The sequence below is a fragment of the Palaemon carinicauda genome, chromosome 18 (genome assembly GCF_036898095.1).
Source record: "Palaemon carinicauda isolate YSFRI2023 chromosome 18, ASM3689809v2, whole genome shotgun sequence".
NCBI classification, from domain to species: domain Eukaryota; kingdom Metazoa; phylum Arthropoda; class Malacostraca; order Decapoda; family Palaemonidae; genus Palaemon; species Palaemon carinicauda.
In genome coordinates, this window is record NC_090742.1 from 35186494 (window position 1) to 35209927 (window position 23434).

At 51.6% G+C, this 23434-nt stretch overlaps 2 protein-coding genes across 2 annotated transcripts in view; both read right to left on the bottom strand.

Annotated features, from left to right (window-relative positions):
• The window catches only part of LOC137657767 (thiamine pyrophosphokinase 1), a 360313-nt gene that overhangs the window by 321772 nt on the left and 15107 nt on the right, over positions 1 to 23434 (bottom strand). The gene's annotated exons all lie outside the window — the stretch shown is intronic.
• LOC137657253 (neurofilament heavy polypeptide-like) lies at positions 20452 to 22182 on the bottom strand. The gene is made up of 2 exons (XM_068391591.1): positions 21202 to 22182; positions 20452 to 20859 (listed from the first exon to the last, which is right to left on the bottom strand). The coding sequence occupies exons 1-2, from the start codon at positions 22180 to 22182 to the stop codon at positions 20452 to 20454; spliced, it is 1389 nt and encodes a 462-aa protein (XP_068247692.1).

Below are 23434 nucleotides of genomic sequence, written 5' to 3' on the forward strand. Positions count from 1 at the left end.
TGAAAATTAAATTTTGTTCACAAGAACTTTTAAGTGTACAGTAATGATGTCAGAAAAAGTTCATGGCATAAACATTGTGAAAAAATGCTTAATTCTATACTAACATTATAATTAAGTGACTGGGTGCATTATCACCCTGTTAGTAGGCACGAATTGACACCAAAGAGCAAGCAAAAGTTTTGCTGAATCATGCAGTAATATATGAAGATAAGCTTGAAATTGCACCTTTATTCCAGGAAATAAAAATTATAAATACTTAGCTATACAGTATTTGAAAAAATATTTGTTCCATCATGGTAACGAGTCTCCTAATATAGGGGATCACTTTAGCATGAAGCTAGCTGCCTTTAGATTTTGAAACATTCATCAAGGTGGTGGTTTTCTTGAATGGATATCTCGACTATGCAACCTCCAATCCCAAACCGATAGGATTTTCCCTCTCTTTTTCCTCTAGTGTACAAAGTAAATACTGTGTTGTGGAGTGCAGTGTTTAGTACTCTTGGAAATGAAACTGGTAATGCAGGAGTGCCATGGCAAAAACCACCTTGTAGCCATTTCATGTCTTGAGTCTTCCATTGAGTAACTACTCTGCCGTGTACAGGGGCCACTCCTGCAGGTACCCCTTTGCTCTCTGTGTAGTACTTGGTCTCCTCAACAATGGTGTAAATTTGGAAGACAAAAGAAGAGTTCTTGGTCTTCCTTGAGGGGAACTTTTTTCCCTGATGTTGGTGAAGGAACTTTCTGCTTCCTTAGCCCCTTCTTTGAGGAGCATTGTTGATTACTTACAGCTGACTACCAGCGTTAGCAGGCTGAGATGGGGCAGGTTGATACCGTTCTCACTGCTCTGTGGATAATAACCATTGAGCAAGGGTGGAGCATACACTCTGTGTGAGTTGAACACCTAAACGAGATTGACATACTGAACTTCACCTCCTCTTCCTCTCAATTATATGAGGATGTCCTGTTTCGGATTGTGTAGTCCTCATTGGGCATTCCTAAAGTATCAACTATAATAGACTTGCATGCCTTCTGTGCTAGGAAAACCAAAATTCCAGTGCTCCTGAATGACCTCTGCTAGCCCCTCAATGTTTAGTGGTGGTTATTGATGGTTTACAAACATCAAAGACCACCAAGATTGTAGCAAACTGAGGGCAGCTCATCAGGTTTGAGCAGTATGAAGAACTATAAGCAGCCCTTCTCTGCCTCTTCCTTCCTCCTTGATTGATTAATTGATTTAAAGTTTTCAGGCATCTTGACACCTAAGGTCATTGACGCCGATATTTATTTTCTATAAAAATTAATAGAATATTCAATTAAAACCATAAAGTTGAATGTCATTATAGAAGTTAGATAGTTTTCAGAAGACCTATTTCTGAAATAAATCTAAAAATGCCACTTTTAAAGTAGGACACATCATGGCAAGGATGAACCTGCCATCCTCACCTTGAGCCTCAAACAGATATCTATTTCTCAAGTTATTATAATTTGGGTATTCGGTCAACAAATGCCTCACTGTTAAAGGTACTAAACAGTCGTCGCAATACCTCGAACTCAGCCTCCAAAGAAATTAACGAATGAAAAGAATAGGTAGTACACAAGGGCCTCTCAAGAGTCCTGTTGGACTACTCGAGGGTCCTTACCTCCCTCGAAGATAGTGAGTTCTTCCCAGTGCAAGTTTGGAGCTTCCACTTCGGCCAAAGCACTGGGGACAGGTTGATTATTGCTTGATACCCATTTCTGGCTTAGGAGTTAAGGTAAGATGAAACATTTTGTTCATGTTCAACTCTCCCACTTGAAAGGCATATATGGAAATACGGAAGTCTTGTGTGTAATCCATGCCTGGACATCAGAGATCCTACATCTCCATCTCCGATACCTAGACATAATCATGGGAATCGATCCAATATCCACACAAGAGCCACATTTCCCATCCCCTGTAGCCATGGGGGCATAACAACAATTAGATTAGCGGCAACGTATCCCTCCGTGTAGTAAGAGGCGACTAAAAGGGACGGGACGAGTGGGCTGGGAACCACCTCTCCTGTATTTTATATTCCTGTGAGACATCAAAGAGGTGGAGCTGGGGGGGAGAGTGACTGCTCCCCGCACTCTAGTTTTGGGGTGTCTAAATGGGCATGGATGTAGTACGATAAGAGAGTAAAAGATGTGAGATTGGAAGTATGTTTAGGAATAGAAGGATAGATATATTGGCTTTGTGTGAGACAATGGTAAAAGGGAAGGGTGAAGTGACTGGTAGAGTATCTGGGATTGAAAGGGGAAGAGCAAGAGAGGGTGTGGCTTTATTGTTCAGTGAATGGATGAAAGGTAAAGTAGTGAAATAGAAGGAGATATCATCTAGGTTAATGTGGGTAAGGGTTAGGTTGGGTAGGGAATGTTGGGCTTTTCTTAGTGCATATGGGACAGGTTGTGTGAAAAGTGAAGAGTGAAATGAGTTCTGGAATGAATTAACTAGGTGTGTAGAGGGACTGGGTAGAAGGAATTATGTAGTTGTCACTGGTGACCTAAATGCTAGTGGCCCCTGGAGAAGCAGAAGGTGTCATTGGCATGTATGGTGTATCAGGTGAAAATGAGAATCATGAGAGACTGGTAGATATGTGTTGAGCCAGAGATGGTTATAAGTTCTAGTTTTTTCAAAAAGAAAGATAACAAGTATACATGGGTAAGAGTGGCAAATGGAAGAGTCGTAAGAAGGGCATTAATGGATAGTGTTGATAAAAAGAAGAATTCTTATGAATAGTACTTACCTGGCAGTTATATATATATAGCCTAAGTCTCTGACTTCCAGCAGAATTTATTCAAAAATCGCGGCAACCGCCTTGTGGTGGTTGTGCGGTTAGGTGGTTAACAACCCTTACAGGGTGGTACCTGGAATCATTCCTGTTTTATGTTCCTCAGATTATCTCTGCCGGCCGGATCGACAACATCGTTGGTCCGCCATTAAGAGTTTTTCAAATCGCTTTCCCTACATCGCTGTTTTGGACTTCGTTTGGTGAAGTACACTGTTTTGGGATTTGGCAATCGTGTTTTGTTATTATTATTGTATTTTTTGCTTTGTTTATCATGAGTGAAAAACTTCATATTCGTGTATGTGCGAGTGATGTATGCAAGGTGAGGTTACCTAAAGTGTTGGTTGACCCTCGCACAGTTTGTATGGGTTGCAGGGGGTTTGAATGTGCACTAAATAATAGGTGCAAGGAATGCGAGGGTTTAAATGAAGATGATTGGTTAGCTATGAAGCGCTATGTGCGTAAACTAGAACTCGATAGAGTTAGGAGAGCTAAATCAAAGTCAAAGTCTGCTAGTGAAGCTAGTTTAGATTTATCTATTAACCCTTTAATTGTTACCTCTTTGGAAGTTGTTCCTTCCCCGAAGGTAGTAACTCCTGCCCCTTCTACAGGATCTGCGACTGCGGATGACCCTCGGTATGGCAGGATGGCTGCTGAGTTGGAGGCCATTAAAGTACAACTTGCAGCCTTTAAAGGTAAGGGTGAAAATGATATTAGTGCTTGTGAAATTGCAGTGGAGGTGGCGGCTGATCGAACCTGTCATATTCCTAAGTCTAGACCTCTACCAAGCTCCCAGGACCAAGGGAGAAGGTACGTCAAAAGCCGAAAGGGGGTGAGAGGTGCTTATCCTTGGTCAGTCGTCGCCTCAGACAGTCCTGTTGCGACCTCCCAGGCTGCTCTTGACCGCCGTAGAAAAGGCGTGTCGGATATGTTTGTGTCTTCACCTGATCCTTCTCCCAGATGCAAGTGGCAATACAAATCAAGACTGACGAAGAGAAGGTGGGACCGGGATGTGCAGTCTCGCTCTCCTTCTCCCGGTTCGAGTAGCCGAGAACCTGAACCTGCTGAGGATGACTTCGATGTTGTTCCTGTTAAGAGGACGAAACCGAGAGTCCTTAGCCCAGTTAAACCTGCTAAACTTCATGCTTCTACTGCCAGCGCTCCCAAACAGCTGCCTCCTTTGGAACCGCGAGAACCAGCAGAAGTTGCTAAAGCTTTCATGGCTGTTATGCAGGAACAGCTTTCATCGCTAGTGCAAGCTTTCAGCCGCCCTCCTTCCCAGTCCGACAGACGTAAGGATGTCTCTTTGCCAGTTAAGAGATCGTCTCCTAAGAGGGAACGAAGTATCTCTCCAAAGAAACTTCTGCGCACTTCGTCGGCCGTACGACAATGCACACCCTCTTCATCGGCTCGACGCCAAGAAGTTACTTTCTCTCGCTCTTGGTGCCAGGACGATACTGCCTCTCACCCTCGGCGCCAGGATGATTCCACTTCTTGCTTGAAGCTCCAGGACGATTCCGCCACGCGTTTTAGGCAGCAGAATGAATGCAGCCTACATTATCAGGACGAATGCAGCCTGCTTTATCAGGACGATACCGCTTCTCGTCATCAGGACGATACCTCTTCTCGGCGCCAGGATGATAGCAGCGCTCGGCGCCAGGACGCTTCCTTCTCTAGGCGCCAGGACGACACCTACGATCGGTGCCAGGACGCAAGCAGCTCTCGGTGCTAGGCTGCTTGCAGCCCCCTTCTTCAAGATGTAGACCCTGATCAGGACTTCGATGATGTATCGGAAGAGGAAGAAAAACCTACCGACTTTGCCAGCGACTATAAAGTTCTGTCTCGTTCCCTTTTGGAACTATATGGGGAAGAATTCGAACCTTCGGTTCCTCGTTCTCCTAAGTCACAATTCACCAGGAAGAAGGCTACGAAGCATTCGCCAGGAAAGCGCTCGCTAAGGTGGGTGATTGGGTGAAGGAGCGGAGGCAAGTGGTCAAGACCACCTTTTCTTTCCCTCCATCTCGACTCACTTCCAAGGCTGGTATGTGGTACGAGACGGGGGAACCTTTGGGTCTAGGAGTGCCTGCCTCCTCCCAAGGTGACTTCTCGGGTCTTGTGGACTCTGCAAGAAGACATGCTCTGAACTCTGCCAAGGTGATGTGGTCCATGTCGGAACTCTATCACCTCGTCAAGGGAATTTTCAGGGTTTTCAAGGTTTTTAGCTTCCTAGACTGATCTTTCGGGACTCTGGTCAGGAAGACAGAACTTCTGGATGGCACGAAGGATCTGACGAGTATCATGTCCTGCATGGACAAAGCTCTAAGGGATGGGGCTAATGAGTTGGCTTCCCTTTTCTCAGCAGGGGTCTTGAAGAAGAGGGCCCTGTTGTGCTCCTTCACCTCTAGGTTGGTGACGGTTGCCCAGAAGTCGGAACTGCTTTACGCCCCTCTGTCACACCATCTCTTTCCCGAAGCTCTGGTCAAAGATATCTCCCTTTCTCTGGCACAAAAGGCTTCTCAGGACCTTTTATCTCGGTCTGCTAGGAAGCCTTTACCTGTCGCTCCTGCGCCTCTGAAGAAGGAAGAGAGAAAGTTCCAGCAGCCCTTTCGGAGTAGGGCTTCCTCGAGAGCGGATTTCAGGGGGAGAAGACAAGAGTCAGGGCCATGGACCAGCAGAGGTTCGTTTAGGCCCCGATCCAAGAAATGAGATGGAAGTCCTCCAGACAACAGTAGGGGCAAGACTGTCACTTTTATGGCAGTCTTGGAAGAGAAGAGGGGCGGACACCTGGTCCCTCTCGATCATCAAGGAAGGTTACAAGATCCCCTTTTTAAAGAAGCCTCCTCTCTCAGACACTCCCCTAGCCTTAGTGGCTCAGTACGCCGACGCGGGGAAACAAGAGGCTCTTCTGGAGCTAGTCGACCACATGTTGGTCAAGGGAGCAATAGAGCCAGTTCGGGACCTTACCTCCCCAGGCTTTTACAATTGCCTGTTTCTGGTTCCCAAGAACTCGGGTGGATGGAGACCAGTCCTAGATGTCGGCTCTCTGAACGCCTTCGTGGAGAAAACAAAGTTCTCCATGGAGACGACTCAGTCCGTGCTGGCAGCAGTTCGTCCAGGTGACTGGATGGTATCTCTCGACCTGCAGGACGCTTATTTTCACGTCCCCATTCATCCGACTTCAAGGAAATATCTGAGATTTTTGATTCAGGGCAAGTGCTTTCAATTCAGGGCACTTTGCTTCGGTCTCAGCACGGCTCCTCAACTTTTCACCAGGCTAATGGCGAACGTGGCAGGCTGGTTACATCAGGAGGGGATAAGGGTATCCTTCTATCTGGACGACTGGCTAATCCGATCACAGTTGAAAGAAAAATGTCTGGAGGACCTACAGAAGACGTATACGATGACTCAGGACCTGGGACTCATCATCGACAGGGAGAAGTCTCAGACCGAACCGAATCAGACTATTCTCTATTTGGGGATGGTTCTGAATTCAGTTCTTTTTCGGGCTTCTCCCTCCCAGGAAAGGCAGACCAGGTGCCTAGAGAAAGTTAGAGGATTCTTAAAGAAGCAGGAATGCTCAGCGAAGGAGTGGATGAGTTTGCTGGAAACTCTATCCTCCCTAGAGCAGTTTGTCTCGTTGGGGAGACTGCACCTAAGACCTCTGCAACACTTCCTCGCAAAGTTATGGAACAGGAAGACCCAGGAGGACTCCTTTTCTTTTCCCATTCCGACAGAGATCAAGGATCTTTTGATGTGGTGACTGGACCCAGCTCTGTTAGGAGAAGGGATCTCCTTGTACAAGAAGAACCCCGACCTAGTGTTATTCTCAGACGCGTCGGAGTCAGGCTGGGGAGCAACTCTAGGGAACAAGGAGGTCTCAGGCGTTTGGGAAGGAAGTCAGGTCAGTTGGCATATCAACAGGAAGGAGTTGATGGCAATTCTGTTGGGGCTAAAATCCTTCGGAACCTCGGTGTCAGGGAAGACTGTGGAGATCAATTCAGACAACACCATAGCAGCTCTCGCGTACATCAGGAAACAAAGGGGGAACTCACTTCCTCTCTTTGTTCAGAACAGCGAGAGAGCTTCTCCTTTGGTCGAGCGAGAACAGGACTCAGCTGATGACGAGGTTTGTTCAAGGGTAAAGAAACATAAGGGCAGACATGCTCAGCAGGAAGGGACAAGTTCTTCCCACAGAGTGGACTCTTAACCCGCATGTCTGTCAGAGCCTCTGGAAGTTGTGGGGCAGACTTGTAATAGACCTTTTTGCCTCCAACTTGAACAAGAGGATCCCCAACTACTGCTCCCTAGTCCCGGACGAGGAAGCGGTAGCATTGGACGCCTTCTTGATGGATTGGACGGGGATGGACATGTATGAGTTTCCCCCGTTCAAAATCATCAATCTGGTCATCAGAAAATTCGCTCTCCTCGATTCGGGACGAATGATCCTAGTGGCTCCATTCTGACCTGCAAGGGAATGGTTCACCAAAGTGATGGGCATGCTGATGGACTTCCGAAGAAGATTCCCGTCAAGTCCAGATCTTCTCAGACAGCCCCACTTCGAGAGATATCATCAAAACCCCCTTGCTCTCAAACTGACTGCCTTCAGACTGTCGAGAAGCTCGTTAGATCTTGAGGCTTTTCGGCACAAGCGGCGAAAGCTATTGCCAGAGCAAGGAGGATCTCGTCACAAAGAGTCTACCAGTCTAAGTGGGAGACCTTTAGAGCTTGGTGCAGGCGGCACAAGATTTCCTCGACCACTACCATTCTGAGCCACGTTGCAGACTTTTTATTGTACCTCAGACAGGATGCTAAGCTGGCTGTATCTACCATCAAAGGATACAGGAGAATGCTCTCAATCGTCTTTAGGCATAGAGGCCTAGAGTTGTCTCAAGATAAAGATTTGCAGGACCTCATTAGGTCTTTTGAGACGACGAAACAGGTACAATTAAGACCCCCATCTTGAACCTGGACGTGGTGTTTAAGTTTCTTTGCTCCAAGAAATTTGAACCTATCTCGCAAGCCTCTCTTCGAGATGTAACAAAGAAAACCCTCTTCCTTATGACTCTAGTGACTGCCAAAAGGGTCAGCGAAGTCCAGGCGATTGAGAAGCGGGTAGACTTCAACCAGAATGGAGCGGTTTGTGCCTAAAGGTTCGACTTTCTCGCTAAGAACGAGAACCCTTCGAAACCCTGGCCTAGAACTTTTGAGATCCCTAACCTCACGAACCTAGTGGGTCAAGAGCAGGAAAGACTCCTCTGCCCAGTTAGGGCCCTCAAAGCTTATTTGGCTCACACTAAGAACGTGAGAGGTGCATCCAGCTCGTTATGGTGTTTAGTGAAGGATCCACAAAAACCCCTGTCAAAGAATGCTTTGTCCTTTTTCCTGAGGGAAACTATTAGGGAAGCCCACCTCTTATGTGAGGAGGAACACTTCGCCCTGTTGAAAGTACAGGCTCACGAAGAGAGAGCCATTGCTACCTCACTTGCATATCAGAAAAATATGTCAAATTCGTAGGTAATTTGTATTTTTCCTAACTATACAATCCTTAGCTATTTAATATGGGTAATTACGTTCGGCGTAGCTGAAATGACGAGCCATGTGAATTTTAACGAGGGTTTACTATCCCACCGCTAGTTAGCGGGGGGGGGGGGGGGGGTGTTAGCTTGCTTACACCCCCCCCCCCCTTATACACACCTGTGCTGAGCTCACTTTGCTTAGAGGTAGGACTTCACGGGGGATAGGGCTGGCGGGCAAGTTTGATTAAATAGCTAAGGTTTGTATAGTTAGGAAAAATACAAACTACAGTACCTACGAATTTGTCATTTGTTCCGTAACTCAAATACAAACCAGGCTATTTAATATGGGTGACTCAACCCTTAGGAAGGGTGGCAAGTCCCGGCCAGTACTGGCTTTTGGCTTTGCCCGGGGACTCAGTATCTGAGTGTGTCAGCACTCAACAATAAGGAGTCCCTGCACCTCGCTAGCACCTTGCTATGCAAGAGCTGCAGCCTACGTAAGCTGTGTGTGAAGGTTTGAAGAGTGACTCGTCCTAGGAAGTTGACCTGAAGTCCTTTAGATGGAAACTTAGGCTAGGACTATCCCAATACCACCTCGTCAGGGTATGGGGACGTGACATTATTAGCTTAATACTAGGAACACAAGGAAACATGGTTTACCTGCAGTGGTTTGAGGTCAGGTGTGCAGAGAACCCAGGATGCTGCTTTCCCCAAGAGAGGGGAGGATGAAGAAAAGAATAAGGGCCAGACATACCTTTTCATTCATGCAGACTAAGACCGGGTAACAATGCCCTCAACCTTCTGTTACTTGTCCATTAAGGAGCCTGAGGTTTAAACCAGCTGTTGTGCAGCCACCACAGGGCCGATAGAGAATGCATCGAGCCTCATGTGGGTCACGTCTTGCAGGTAGTGGGCTGTGAAGGTCGTCTGACGCTTCCACACCCCTGCTTGTAGAACCTGCGTCACTGAGAAGTTCTTTTTGAAGGCCAGGGACATAGCTACGCCCCTGACATCATGTGCTCTAGGGCGACGTGACGGAGGAGGGTCAGGATTCAGGGATAGAGGGATTACCTTACGAATCCATGCCGAGATGGTATTCTTGGTAACCCTCCTCTTTGTCCTACCAGTGCTCACAAACAATGCCTGCACTTGGGGACGAACTGCAGCTGTTCTTTTAAGATATAGCCTCAGACTCCTTACTGGGCACAGTAGGAGATGGTCTGGGTCATCTGTTACAGAACGAAGACTCAAAATCTAGAAAGAGTCGAACCGTGGGTCCGGCACTCCCGGATTCTGAGTCTTAGCAACAAACTCAGGGACAAATCTGAACGTTACCTCCCCCCATCCCCTTGAATGGGCGTTGTTATATGAGAGACCATGAAGTTCACTGACTCGCTTGGCCGAGGCCAAAGCTAGTAGGAACACCGTCTTCCAAGTCAGGTGGCGATCTGAAGCCTGGCCTAATGGTTCGTAGGGAGGTCTCTTAAGAGACCTGAGAACTCGAACCATGTTCCATGGAGGAGGTCTCACTTCTGACTGAGGGCAGGTAAGTTCATAACTTCATATGAGTAGGGAAAGTTCCAGCGAAGAAGAAATGTCCACTCCTTTGAGCCTGAAGGCTAGACTTAAGGCTGAGCGATAGCCTTTCACTGCCGAGACTGAAAGGCACATTTCTTCTTGCAAATACACGAAGAACTCCGCTATTGCTGGAATAGTGGCATCGAGTGGAGAGATACCCCTTCCACGACACCAATCACAGAAACCTCTCCACCTTGCCTGGTAGACCCCTGCAGATGACCTTCGCAGGTGTCCAGACATCCTGTTTGCAATTTGTTGCGAAAATCCTCTCTCTGCGAGGAGATGCTGGATAGTCTCCAGGCGTGAAGTCGAAGCTAAGCTACGGCTTTGTGAAAGATGTTGGCGTGTGGTTGTTTGAGTAGCTCGTGTCGTGGAGGGAGTTCTCTCAGAAGTTCCCTTAGGAGTTGCAGAAGGTCCGGAAACCATTCCGCGTGATGCCATAGCGGAGCTATCAGGGTCATTGAGAGGTTGACCGATATTCTGGTCTTCTTGAGTACCCTCCTCATCAGACAGAACGGGGAAAAGGCGTATACGTCGATGTTGTCCCACCGTTGTTGGAAGGCATCTTGTCAGAGTGCCTTGGGATCCGGGACTGGGGAGCAGTACAGCGGGAGCTTGAAGTTCAGCGCTGTAGCGAACAGATCCACAGTCAGGGCACCCCAAAAGTCAGGACTTTGTTGGCTACTACAGTAGATGATCCAAAGACCACTCGGTACTCACTATCTGAGACGCTCTGCTCAGACTGTCTGCGAGCACATTCCTCTTGCCTGGAATGAGGCGAGCCGATAATGGAATCGAGTGGACTTCGGTCCATCTCAGTATCTCTACTGCGAGATGGGATAGCTGCTCTGAAAAGGTACCTCCCTGCTTGTTGATGTAAGCCACTACTGTGGTGTTGTCGCTCATCACCTCCACAGAGTGACCCGCCAGGTACTGTTGGAACTGTTGAAGGGCCAGGAATACGGCCTTCATTTCTAGCAGATTTATATGGAGGCAATTTTCTGATTCTGACCACAGGCCTGAGGTCCTGTGGTGCAGAACGTGGGCCCCCCCACTCTTTCTTTGAAGCGTCCGAAAACAGCAACAATTCCGGGGGGAGGACGAGAAGATCCACTCCCCTTCGTAGGTTCTCGTCTGTCACCCACCACTGAAGATCCGTCCGTTCCGCAGGACCCATAGGGATCATGACGTCCGGGGAATCGTGTCCTTGATTCCACCGGGACTTGAGTCGCCATTGCAGAGATCTCATTCTGAGGTGACCGTTGGGAACTAGACGGGCCAGGGATGAGAGGTGACCGAGGAGACGTAACCATGATTGGGCTGGGAGTTCTTCTCGTCTGAGGAAAGGACTCGCGACCCTCCTCAGCATTGCTATCCTGTCGTCTGATGGGAAGGCTTTGTGGAGATTGGTGTCTATTATCATGCCTAGATATACCAGTCTTTGAGTAGGAAGCAGAGAAGACTTCTCGAGATTTACCATGATCCCAAGATCTTGGCAAAGTCCCAGAAGTTTGTCTCGGTATCGAAGAAGGGCTGACTCCGAGTCTGCTAGGATCAGCCAGTCGTCCAGATAACGGAGGAGACGGATGCCGATCCTGTGTGCCCACGAAGATATCAGGGTGAACACACTGGTGAAAACCTGAGGTGCTGTGGAGAGACCGAAACACAGCACCTTGAACTGGTAGATCTTGTTGTCTAGGCAAAATCTTAAGTACTTCCTCGAAGACGGATGGACTTGGATCTGGAAGTACGCGTTCTTCAGATCCAGTGTACACATGAAGTCTTGCGGTCTCACTGCAAGTCTGACCGTGTCTGCCGTCTCCATGCTGAACAGGGTCTGCTTGACAAACCTGTTCAGAGCTGAGAGGTCGATGACTGGTCTCCAGCCTCCAGACGCCTTCTTTACAAGAAAGAGTCGACTGAAGAAGCCTGGGGACCCGTCGACGACCTCTTGGAGAGCGCCCTTCTTCAACATATGGTCTCGACTTCTGCCCGAAGGGCTTGCCCCCTTGCTGATCCCATAGCAAGGGAGCTCAATGACACTGGATTCGCTGTCAGGGGAGGTAGAGATGTTATGAACGGGACACGATATCCTTGACTGATTACGGAAATCGTCCAGGAATCGGCCCCGAGTTGCTGCCACCTGCATGCGCAACTTTGTAGGCATCCCCCACTGGTAGACATGCAGGGGGACTGCCAATCCTAGCGTTTGCAGCCTCTAGGATTTTTCCCTCCCCTGGAGGACTTTTTGCCTTCCTTGTCCTTGGCAGGAAAGGGCTTAGACACCGTTGTCTTCGCTGCCATTGCCGATTTCGTGGTCTTGGTAGGGCATGGTTGCTAGGTTGCTGGAGGTTTATAGGGCTTTGATGTTAAAGCCCTATGTAGGAGAGAGTCCTGGTTGGACTTCCTCCACCTCTCAGCTGCCTGCTCCACGTCCTTAGGCTCAAACAGATTCCTCCCAAAGATGGAAGAATGTCTGAGCCTGCTGATCTCGGTGCTGGGGACTTTATGGTGGAATCTCTCAGACACCGCATCTCGACGCTTCAAGATGGTATTAGCCCACAAGTTCGAGACTTGGTGGGCTAGAAACTCGATGGTACGAGTGCCTGAAAGTAGAAAGGTCTCCATGGCCCTCCTGGTACTCTCCTTGGACAAGTCCTCAGATCATAACAGGATGCCCAGATACCCTAGCCAGATGTCTAGCCACGAAGTTGCCTGCATGGCACACTTCGCCACCTTCTCCTGGCTGAGGATCTCCGTAGCCGAGAAAGACACTTGCAGGGTGGAGAGTCTCTCTAGAGGGACTTCCCTGGTAAGCTCTTCCAAAGAGTGGTGTAAAGAAAAAGCTAAACAGTCTCCTCCATGATGTCAAATTACCTCCTCTGATGGACACAAGGAGGCGGGAGGAATTTGTTACCGGCGCTGGACCGGCTGGAGGAGGCAAGCTCGGAGAGCTGGCCCTCGACCTTATCCCTGGCACTCTTAACCCCTTGGGACCAAGGCAAAGCTGCACTGGCCCTAGAGGGTTTTTGAGTACCAAAGACTCGGTCCAGGACCGTGTTCTTCCCCTCACGAGGAGGAATCTCTGGGTCCGCGAACCCATTAAGATTCCTCATAAGGGTCAGAGCCTGCCAGAACGCATGCTCTGACTACTAAAGCTCTCCTCCTGAAGGGCTGGCAGCAAAGTCTCCTGTCCCCAAAGGCTCTTCTCGGGGGGACTCGTAGACGTTCTCCGAGGGCTTGGCTGGCTCTGGTCTAATCCTTGAGGATGATTTCGGAATCTTCTTGGAGTCCTTCGACTCCCTCCTGGGAGGGATACAGGACTCCAGCAGTGATGGTGGGAGGCTCTTCTCCACCCCTACCCGAGAAGACTTCTCTGCGCGAGGTGGGGTTTCCCTCATTGGTGTGATGGGGGAGCGCCTCACCTCACAGGAGGACGGGAAATCTTCGTCCGAAGGGGAGGGAGAGAAAGTCTGGGGGGGGGGAGGCCTTCCTCAAAGACTTCCGAGGAGTCAACTTCGCCCTTGGAGAAGTCACCACGTCAGCTACTCCTCTCTTCCTCTTCAGGGGAGTCGAAACTGCCACTGATTTGTGTCCCAGCTCAGAGAGAACAGGCTTAAAAGCCTGTACGACAGCTCTGACAAGGGACCCAAACCAGGGCTGTCGACTGACAGCTGCGCTGTCAGATACTCCCTCTGGAGGGAAGGGGATCGTTCGATCCCTAGGAGGAGTTACCAAAGCAGGGTCGGCCTGAAAAGAAGAAGGCAAGTTCCTGGACCTATCCGGAGTTCTCCCTCCCTCCAGCTAGTGCGCTGTTCTGTGCTTGCGGGGGGGGGAGAGCAATGACGATGACCTGGCTGCGCGTCGCCCTGTAGCCTCGTGCTGGGGGTCGCGCTGGGGGTGGCGCGATGAAATTTTACCTGAATCACGCGGGCGCGCGTAGGCGATGGCGAGGGCACGCGTGGGTGCGCGGGCGAGGGCGCGCGTTGGTGTGTGGGCGAGCGATGGTGCGCAGGCAAGGGCGCGCGTGGGCGAGCGATAGCACGCAGGTGAGGGAGCGCGTGGACGATCGATGGCGCGCAGGGACGCGTTCTGGTGACAGCAGAGGGTGCGCAGCAAGCTGAATAACCACTCGTGTGCGCGAAGGCGATTGTTCGCGCGCGCGGGCGCGCAGGATCACGATTAGCCCGTGAGGGCGATAACGTTGGGCGCGTGCGCAGGGGATATATCCCTGGCGGGCGGGCGCGCATGAGGGCACACATCAGCAACAGCAACAGGAGGGCGCGCGATGTTGCGTAGGTGAAGAATGGCGCACTGGCGAACGCTGGCGAGCAGGGGAAGAGATTACCTTCCCCTTTGCGCCCAGATCCGAAGATTGTGGGCGCGCAGGTGAGTGCTGGCGCGTAGGAGAGCGCTGGCGCGCAGGAGATCCTGGGGCACGCATGGCGCGCATCAGGATGAGGGCGCGCTGGCGAGCAGGAGAGCGTTGGCGCACAGGTGAGCGCTGGCGCGCAGGAGAGCGCTGGAGCGCTATCATAGGATCTGCAGCTGGAGAGCGCTGGCGCGCAGGAGAATGATGGCGCGCAGGGGATACCTGGCGCGTAAGGGACTTGGTCACAATGTGTCCCTTGTGCCCCGAAGGGACCGATGCCCGTTTAAAAACAGGGTTCGTAGGCACCCACAGCGCATCAGCAGCCAGGAACGGCGACGGCAGGTCAGAAGATCTGGCGGGTGGAAGGTCGGCATGTCCTTTGTAAGGACAACCTTCCACCGAAGGAGATCGCGAACGATCTGCGGAGAGGTCCAGGGATGTAGCTGGCAGGGTCGGTGAACGACGATGAGGTTCCTCTGTGGCGGACTGCGTGGATGATGAGCCGAAGAGGCGCCTCCTAACACCCTTGTGAGGCGAAGGAAGTCCTCTAAGGCGAAGAGGAAGGCGGGCTTTACGCCTTATATGCCCTCTGGGGGCCGTGGGGTCAGCAGGCTGACCAGCAGTCCTCTGAAGAGGAGTCTCTGTCAGTGAACTCCCCCGAGGGAGAGAATCACCTGCAGGAGAGACCGTTGGACTTAGTTCCTCCCTTGAAGGATGTTCGGATGGGGGAACTAAGCTTTCAGCTACATCAGCAACATCAGGAGCAGAGGTTTGATACAACTCATCAGAAGCCTCTGCCACAACAACGTCGACGATAGACAGAGGATCGACCTCTGCTAAAGTCGGCGATTGTTTGACAGCTGCTCCCAATTTGATTATGTCCAACAAGGCTTCCTTGGAGGGCGAACCCTCAAGCCCCAAGGAAGCTCAAAGATGCAGCAAATCATGATTAGTTACATTGACATCAGAAATAATTTCCTACCCCGGGGGAGGAGGAGGAGCTGCCTCGCTATGGGTGGCAACTCCCTCTCCCAAACCCCGAGATCGGTCAACAGAACTGCGGCCTACGCTACCACTCGACAGTTTCTCGGAAGAAACCGATCGAGTGGGAGCTTCAGAGGAGGTTTTGGGCACGGAAGAAGAGCCCTTAGGATTTTCTCCTTTCAACGAAATCTTCGAAGGAGAAATATCCCGCCTGGACTTCTTCTTCCGGCGCCGGGAAAACCTCTCCCACTGGGAGGTAGACCACTCCCTACACTCACCACATACGTTACTCTTATCACACAGTTGGCCCCTACAGTAAGGACACAAGGTGTGTGGGTCCGTTTCAACCGCCGACATATAAGTTCCACAAGGGCGGTCAGGTAAACCGGGACACTTACGCATCGCAGAGGGTAGCTAATTACCCCTCCCCCCTCACACACCGGTGAACAGATTCACTTCGCTTAGAGGTAGGACTTCCCAGGGGACAGGGCTGGCGGGCAAGTATGATTAAATAGCAAAGGTTTGTATGGTTAGGAAAAATACAAATTATCTACGAATTTGTTATTTGTTCCGTAACCAAAATACAAACCACGCTATTTAAATAGGGTGACTTAACCCTTAGGTAGGGTGGTAAGTCCTAGCCTTACTGGCTTTGGCTTTGTCCGGGGACTCAGAATCCAAGTGTGTAGCACTCGAGATAAAGAGTCCCTGCACCTTGCAAGTCCCTTGCTCTGCAAGGAACGTGCGGCCTACGTAAGCTTGTGTGTGAAGGAATGAAGTGTGACTCGTCCTAGGAAGTTGACCTGGAATCCTTTAGATGGAATTCTAGGATAGGACGATCCCAATACCACCTCGTCAGGGTATGGGGGACGCGACAGTATTATCTTAATACTAGGAACACAAGGAAGCATGGTTTACCTGCAGTGGTTTGAGGTCAGCTGTGCAGAGAACCCAGGATGCTGCTTTCCCCAAGAGAGGGGAGGATGAAGAAAAGAGTAAGGGCCAGGCATACTTTTTCATTCATGCAGACTAAAACCGGGTAAAAATGCCCTCAACCTTCTGCTACTTGTCCATTAAGGAGCCTGAGGTTTAGACCAGCTGTTGTGCAGCCACCACAGGGCTGATAGAGAACGTATCAAGCCTCCTGTGGGTCACGTCCTGCAGGTAGTGGGCTGTGAAGGTCGTTTGATGCTTCCAGACCCCAGCTTGTAGAACCTGCGTCACTGCGTAATTCCTCTTGAATGCCAGGGACGTAGCGATGCCTCTGACATCGTGTGCTCTAGGGCGACGTGACGGAGGAGGGTCTGGATTCAGGGAATGGTGGATGACCCTGTGAATCCATGCTGAGATGGTGTTCTTAGTGACCCTCCTCTTCGTCCTTCCTGTGCTCACAAACAATGCTTGCACTCGAGGACAAACTGCAGCTGTTCTCTTAAGATAGAGCCTCAGACTCCTTACTGGGCACAGTAGGAGATGGTCTGGGTCATCTGTTACAGAACAGAGACTCGAAATCCGGAAGGAGTCGAAACGTGGGTCCGGAATACCAGGATTTTGAGTCTTAGCCACAAACTCAGTAACGAACCTGAACGTTACCTCCCCCCATCCCCTTGAATGGCCGACATCGTACGAGAGACCATGAAGTTCACTGACTCGCTTGGCTGAGGCCAATGCGAGTAGGAACACCGTCTTCCAAGTCAGGTGACGATCTGAAGCCTGCCGTAATGGTTCGAACGGAGGTCTCTTAAGAGACCTGAGGACTCGAACCATGTTCCATGGAGGAGGTCTCACTTCCAACTGAGGGCAGGTAAGCTCGTAGCTTCGTATGAGTAGAGAAAGTTCCAGCGAGGAGGAAATGTCCATTCCTTTCAGCCTGAAGGCCAGGCTTAAGGCTGAGCGATAGCCTTTCACTGCCGAGACTGAAAGGCGCATTGCTTCCCGCAAATACACAAGAAACTCCGCTATTGCTGGAATAGTGGCATCGAGGGGAGAGATACCCCTTCCATGACACCAACCACAGAAGACTCTCCACTTCGCCTGGTAGACCCCTGCGGATGACTTTCGCAGGTGCCGAGACATCCTTTCCGCAACTTGTTGCGAAAAGCCTCTCTCTGTGAGGAGATGCTGGATAGTCTCCAGGCGTGAAGCCGAAGCAATGCTACGGCTTTGTAGAAGATATTGCAGTGTGGTTGCTTGAGTAGCTCGTGTCGCGGAGGAAGTTCTCTCGGGAGTTCCGTCAGGAGCTGCAAAAGGTCCGGGAACCACTCTGCATGATGCCATAGTGGAGCTATTAAGGTCATTGACAGGTTGACCGATATTCTGGTCTTGTTGAGTACCCTTCTCATCAGGCAGAACAGTGGGAAGGCGAAAACGTCGATGTTGTCCCACCGTTGTTGAAAAGCATCTTGCCAGAGTGCCTTGGGGTCCGGGACTGGGGAACAGTACAGCGGAAGCTTGAAGTTCAAGGCTGTCGCGAACAGGTCCACTGTCGGGGAACCACACAAAGTCAGGACTTTGTTGGCTACTAGAGGATCCAAAGACCACTCGGTACTCACTATCTGCTATGCTCTGCTCAGACTGTCGGCAAGCACATTCCTTTTGCCTGGAATGAAGCGAGCCGATAGTGGAATCGAGTGGACTTCGGTCCATCTCAGTATCTCTACTGCAAGATGGGATAGCTGTTGTGAAAAGGTACCTCCCTGCTTGTTGATGTAAGCCACTAAAGTGGTGTTGTCGCTCATCACCACCATTGAGTGACCCGCCAGGTATTGTTGGAACTGTTGAAGTGCCAGATATACGGCCTTCATCTCTAGCAGATTTATGTGGAGGCACTTTTCTGATTCTGACCATAGGCCTGAGATCCTGTGGTTCAGAACGTGGGCCCCCCACCCTTCTTTTGAAGTGTCCGAGAACAGCATCAAATCCAGGGGGGGGGACGAGAAGATACACTCCCTTTCGGAGGTTTTCGTCTGTCACCCACCACTAAAGGTCCGTCCGTTCCGCAGGACCCATAGGGACCAGAATGTCCAGGGAATCGTGGCCTTGATTCCACCGGGACTTGAGCCGCCATTGCAGGGATCTCATCCTGAGGCGGCTGTTTGGAACTAGACGGGCCAAGGAGGAAAGGTGACCGAGGAGACGTAACCACGATTGGGCTGGAAGCTCTTCTCGTCTGAGGAAAGGATCTGCGACCCTCCTCAGCCTTGCTATCCTGTCGTCTGATGGAAAGGCTTTGTGGAGATTGGTGTCCAATATCATGCCGAGATATACCATTCGTTGAGATGGAAGCAGAGAAGACTTCTCGAGATTTACCATGATCCCTAGATCTTGGCAAAGTCCCAGAAGCTTGTCTCGGTGTCGAAGAAGGGTCGACTCCGAGTCTGCTAGGATCAGCCAGTCGTCCAGATAACGGAGGAGACGGATGCCGATCCTGTGTGCCCACGAAGAGATCAGGGTGAACACTCTGGTGAATACCTGGGGTGCTGTGGAGAGACCGAAACACAGCACCTTGAACTGGTAGATCTTGTCTAGGCTGAATCTTAAGTACTTCCTGGAAGACGGATGGATTGGGATCTGGAAGTACGTGTCCTTCAGATCCAGTGTGCACATGAAGTCTTGCGGTCTCACTGCAAGTCTAACCGTGTCTGCTGTCTCCATGCTGAACGGAGTTTGTTTGACAAACTTGTTCAGAGCTGAGAGGTCGATGACTGGTCTCCAGTCTCCAGACGCCTTCTTTACAAGAAAGAGTCGACTGAAGAAGCCTGTGGAGCCGTCAACGACCTCCTGGAGAGCATCCTTCTTGAGCATGGTCTCAACTTCTGCCCGTAGGGCTAGCCCCCTAGTCGATCCCATGGCATAGGAGCTCAACGACACTGGATTCGTTGTCAGGGGAGGAAGAGATGTTATGAACGGGACGCGATATCCCTGACTGATCACGGAGATCGTCCAGGAATCGGCCCTGAGTTGCTGCCACCTGAATGCGCAACTTTGCAGGCATCCCCCCACTGGTGGACATGCAGGGGGATTGCCAATCCTAGTGTTTGCGGCCTCGGCCGCTCCCTCTAGGATTCTTGCCTCCCCTGGAGGACTTTCTGCCCTTCTTGTCTTTGACAGGAAAGGGCTGCTGCTTGGACACCGTCATCTTTGCTGCCGCTATTGGTTTCGTCGTCTTGGACTGGCGAGGTTGTTGAGGTGCTGGAGGTTTGTAGGGCTTTGTTGTAAGAGCCCTTTGGAGAAGAGAATCATGGTTCGATTTTCTCCACCTCTCAGCTGCCTGCTCCACATCCTTGGGCTCAAACAAACTCTTTCCCAGGAGGGAAGAGTGTCTGAGCTTGCAGACATCCACGGCTGGGACCTTCGAGTGGAACCTCTCGGCCACCGCATCACGTCGCTTCAGGATCGAGTTTGCCCACAAGTTCGAGACTTGGTGGGCCAGAAACTCAATGGTGCGTGTGCTCGAAAGGAGGAAGGTCTCCAGGGCCTTCCTGGTGCTCTCCTTGGACAGATCCTCGGATCGCAGCAGGATGCCCAGAGACCCCAGCCAGATATCCAGCCACGAAGTGGCCTGCATGGCACACTTTGCGACCTTCTCCTGACTCAGGATCTCTGTTGCCGAGAACGTCACTTGTCGGCTAGAGAGTCTCTCAAGAGAGACTCCCCTGGTAAGCTCTTCCACAGAGTGGTGGAGCGGAAGAGCTAAACAAGACTCCTCCATGATCTCAAAATACCTCTTCTGTTGAACACGAGGAGGTGGGAGGAGCTTGTTGCCAGCAGTGGAATGGCTGGAGGAGGCGAGCTCAGAGAGCTGGCCCTCAACCTTATCCCTGGCACTCTTCACCCCTTGGGACCAAGGCAAAGCCGCACTGGCCTTAGTGGGTTTCTGAGTGCCAAAGACTCGGTCCAGGACCGTGTCCTTGCCCTCACGAGGGGCGATCTCCGGGTCTTTGAACCCGTTGAGATGCCTCATCAGAGTCAAGACTTGCCAGAAGGCATGCTCTGACTCTTGCTGCTCTCCTCCTGGTGAACTGGCAGCAAAGTCTCCTGTCCCCAGATGCTCTACTTGGGGGTACACGTGGACATTCTCCTGGGGTCTCGCTGGCTCTGGTCGAATCCTGGAAGACTTCGGGATAGTCTTCGAGTCCTTCGGTTCCCTTCTAGGAGGGATGCAAGACTCTAGCAACTTAGTCTGAGGGCTCTTCTACGCCCCAACACGGGACGATTCTCCTACTCGCGGTGGGGTTTCTCCCATTGGTGAGGTGGGAGAAGGTCTCACCTCGGTAGATTCCCCTGAGGACGGAAAAGCTTCGTCCACAGGAGAAGGAAAGAACTTCTGTGGGGGGGAAGGAGCCTTCCTTACGGACTTCTTAGGGGCCAGTTTGACCCTGGGAGAAGTCACCACGATCTCTACTCCTCTCTTCCTCTTCAGTGGGGTCGGAGCTGCCGTTGGTTTGAGACCCAAATCAACGAAGGCAGGCTTAATAGCCTGGACGACAGCTCTGATAAGGGACCCAAACCATGGCTGCTTACTGAGAGACGCAGTGTCAGAGACTCCCGCTGGAGGGAAGGGGATCAGGCGATCCTTCGGGGTAAATACCACAGGGCCTGCCTGAAAAGAAAAGGAAGAAGATTGGTGCTTAGACCTCTCTGAAGACCTCCCCTCCTCCTGCGAGCGCGCTGTTCTGCGCTTGCGGGGGGTGGGGGGGGTGGGGCTGAAGAAGATGACCTGACTGCTCTCGCTCCTGAAGACTCGCTAGGAAGCTCGCATTGCGAAACCCGGAGGGAATCACGCTTGGGCTCGCGCTGGCGCTCGTGCGATGGAACAATCCCAGGTTTGCGCGACATGTGCGTGCGCCCGGAGATGAAAGTGCGAGCGCACGTGGGCGAGGATGCGCGTAGGCGACGGCGCGCGACCAGGAGAATGACGGCACGCAGGTGAGCGATGGCGCACAGGAGAGCGATGGTGCGCAGGGCGAGCAGATGATCTTCGGCGAGCAGGCTCATGGGCGTGCTGGAGAGTGATGGCGTGCAGGCGATGGAGGGCGCGGGCGCGCAGGTGCGCGATCTGGAGAAGACATATGGGGTGCAGAACCAGCAGGCGTAGAAGCGCGTGAAGGAGACTGCTCGTGGGCGCGTGGGCGCGTAGTGTCCCGTCCACCTCTGGAAGTGCGCACAGTAGGAGCTGAAACCTGTGCGCGCGATGGCGCGCAGGCGAGGGTTGACGAGAGGGCAACTTCCGAGGGCGCGCAGATGATCGCTGGCGAGAAGGCGACGGATGAGACTTCTTTCCTACGCCCAGATCCGGAGATCGTGGGCGCGCATGCGAGCAATGGCGCGCAGGGGAAGTTCGCTGGCGAGCTGGAGATCGTGGGCGCGCAGTAGATCGTGGGCGCGCAGTAGATCGTGTGCGCGCGTGGCGCGTATCAGGATCAAGGCGCGCAGATGTGCGCTGGCGAGGAGAAGATCGCTGGCGAGGAGGAGATCGCTGGCGTACAGGAGATCGCTGACGCGCAGGTGAGCGCTGGCGAGCAGGAGATCGATGGCGAGGAGGAGAGTGCTGACATGTCGACTCTGCCATAGGAGATCGCTGGCGCGTTGTTTCCGGCACAGGATGACTCTCAGCAACAGCAGGAACAGGAGCGCGCTGAGATCGTGGGCGCACAGGTGAAACCTGGCACTTAAGGGACTTGCTCACATTGTGAGACAAGCCCTTTTGCCCCGAAGGGACCGGTGCCCGTTGGATAACGGGGTGTGTGGGCGCCCACTGCGCATCAGCTGCCAGGACCGGTAAAGGAAGATAAGCAGGCCTGGCAGGCGTAGGAGATCGTGAACGATCTGCAGAGAGGTCCAGTGATGCGGCTGCAACGGTCAACTCACGTCGAGGAGGATCCTCTGCGGGGGACGGTGAGGGCGAAGAGCCAAAGAGGCGCATCCTAACTCCCTTGTGGGGAGAAGGAAGACCTCTACGGCGAAGAGGAGGGCGAGCCTTGCGACGGATACGTCCTCTGGGAGCAAGAACACCATCGTCAGTCCTCTGAAGAGGAGTCTCTGTCAGTGAACTCCCCTGAGGGGGAGAATCACCTGTAGGAGAGACCGTAGGACTCAGCTCCTCCCTCGAAGGATGTTCGGAGGAGGGAACTGAGCCTTCAGCAACATCAGCACCCAAGGCAGGGGTTTGACCCGACCCGTCGGAAGCCTCTGCCACAACAACGTCGACAATAGACAGAGGGTCAACCTCCGCTATCACCGGCGATTGTTTGACAGCTGCGCCCAACTGAATCAATTCAAACAGGGCTTTCCTGGAGGGCGAACCCTAAGCCCCAAGGAAGCCCAAAGCTGCAATAAATCATCATTATTCACAGAAACAGATAAATCCTCCCACGGAGGAGGAGGAGGAGCTGCCTCGCTATGGGAGGCAACTCCCTCTCCCGAACCCCGAGGTCGGTCAACAAAAGAATGGGCTACGCTACCACTCGACGGCCTCTCACGAGAGACCAATCGAGTGGGAGCTTCGGAGGAGGTTCGGGCAACGGAAGAAGTCCTTGGAATTTTCCTTCTTCAAGGAAACCCTTGAAGGAGAAAGATCCCGCTTAGACTTCTTCTTCCGTCGCCGGGAAAACATCTCCCACTGGGAGGTAGACCACTCCCTGCACTCACTGCACACTTCATCTTTATCACACCGTTGACCTCTGCAGAACGGACACAAGGTGTGAGGGTCCGTCTCGACTGCCGACATATAAGTTCCACAAGGGCAGTCGGGTAAACCAGGGCACTTCCGCATGATAAAGAGAGAGGCCAACTTCCAAACACACAACTGAAAGAGAAAGCAAAATAGATTAAGGCTGTCAATATGCGAGGGTGAGAGCAGACACGTCTGACCATCACCCGACCCAAAAGCGAAGTGAATCAGTTCACCGGTGTGTGAGCGGGGAGGGGTAGCTAGCTATCCCTCCCCTACCCCCTCCCTAACTAGCGAGGGGGTAGTTAACCCTCGTTAAAAATCTAATGGCTCGTCATTCAGCTACGCCGAAAGTAATACCCTATTTAAATAGCGTGGTTTGTATTTCGGTTACGGAACAAACAGGGTGGTTTTAGAAGAGGTAGGGGATGTATGAATCAGATTTTTACAGTTAGGCAGATATGCGAGAAATATTTAGCAAAAGGCAAGGAGGTGTATGTTACGT